General features: G+C 38.5%; 1 protein-coding gene across 1 annotated transcript in view; it reads right to left on the bottom strand.

Moving 5' to 3' along the window:
- Positions 1-4: 4 nt before the first annotated feature.
- Positions 5-1610, bottom strand: part of LOC107300333 (sodium/glucose cotransporter 2-like) — a gene marked incomplete at its 3' end in the record, with an annotated part of 16376 nt that continues 14770 nt past the window's right edge. Inside the window, exon 8 of the mRNA XM_015829667.1 lies at positions 5-42. Coding sequence (XP_015685153.1) covers positions 5-42 — 38 coding nt within the window. The remainder of the gene's footprint in view (positions 43-1610) is intronic.

Here is a 1610-nt window from a genome sequence, read left to right as displayed (position 1 = left end):
ATTTGTCAAATAATCCTTGATAACCTCCGACTTCACTGAAGGCTGTATGGGAAGAGTCACAGTCACGCTGGAACTGAAGTTGCATTTTTATTCAGATGTTTGCATCCTACATTATACTTCCTGTTTCCCAGTTTGGAGATCTCTTCCTTCCCTCTGATTTTTCCCTGTGCAATGAAATTGCAAAGCAGGGTAGCAGGGGGGTTTTTTTGGTTACAATTTTTGGAAAGTTAACCTTTGTTTTAGATCAGGGGCGCCTGAAGGCAGGACAAGAAGCAACGGGTGGAAACTAATCAAGGAGAGAAGCAACCTAGAACTAAGGAGAAACTTCCTGACAGTGAGAACAATTAACCAGTGGAACAACCTGCCTCCAGAAGCGGTGAATGCTCCAACACTGGAAGTTTTTAAGAAGAGACTGGACAGCCATTTGTCTGAAATGGTGTAGGGTTTCCTGCCTGAGCAGGGGGTTGGACTAGAAGACCTCCAAGGTCCCTTCCAACTTTATTATTATTATTAAACCTGGCCCTTTTATGAACTTGTGGATTTCAACTCCCAGAATTCCTCAGCCAGCGTGCCTGGCTGAGGAATTCTGGGAATTGACGCCCACAAATCATAAAAGGGCCAAGTTTGAAGGCCCCTGTTTTATATTTATAGGCTCAGTTGAACCTAAATAATTTAACTAATGAATATGTAATTGCAAAAAATGGCAGTGGCCAGAATGTCATTACAGGTGCAAAATCAAAAGGCTTATATAACTATGTTCATCACAAGGATTTTAGTAAATAAGGGCCAGCTGTGAAAAGTTTACTGATCCAATTTATCTCTGGTTCAAATCATGCCTCTTTTTAAAAAAAAATAATACACAAAAGATAGATGTGGAAATGGCATTATTTTTTTTGCCCTTAAAAAATTGGGATTTCCTTTATGAGGATTCCCACCATCACTGCCCTGTAGTGACAAAAATTTCAGAACGTCACATTTAATAAAAATGCCAGAGCATCACAAATGGCTGCTATCATGTAATGTGAACTATAGAGAATTTAGTGAGCAAAATTATGTGGTTCTGGATCAAATGGCTAGTGCAAAAGGTAACTTTGGTTCCACTTTTTCCTTGAGTCTTTGGGATCCAACTATTATTTCACTATTTTTTGTTCTGTTGTGAGTTGGAATTTCTTCAGAAGACTTTAAAGATGGAGGCTCTTACTCTTCGTTTTTTCTTTCTGGGATTTCAGGCTGAGCTGCTTCCATTCTAATCTTTTGCCTAATCAGTGCAATATACTGTACCTCAAAGTGCTAATTATTCTAACATTCGCTTAAAAAGTTAGAATCGGATTTTTAGCCGAGCAATTTGCTTCTCCTATTGACTGTTGGGTTTTATATTATAGAGTTAGACCAGGGGTAGGCAACCTTGGCTCTTTTATTTATTTATTTATTTATTTATTTAACAGGATTTATATGCCGCCCTTCTCCCCATGGGACTCAGGGCGGCTCACAGCGTATTAAAACATCATACAAAAAATTTCCCCTACTAAAAACCAATTAAAACCCAAATATTGGTAGCTGTGGCTCTTTAAAATCGTTAAAAATTGTCCCTATTTAAAACTCACCCTAGG

This window comes from Protobothrops mucrosquamatus, unplaced genomic scaffold (assembly GCF_001527695.2).
Source record: "Protobothrops mucrosquamatus isolate PMUCROS unplaced genomic scaffold, P.Mucros_1.0 scaffold6699, whole genome shotgun sequence".
In the NCBI taxonomy this organism is placed as follows: Eukaryota; Metazoa; Chordata; class Lepidosauria; order Squamata; family Viperidae; genus Protobothrops; species Protobothrops mucrosquamatus.
Note: the sequence above shows the minus strand (reverse complement) of the source record. Positions and strands in the feature narration are given on the sequence as shown.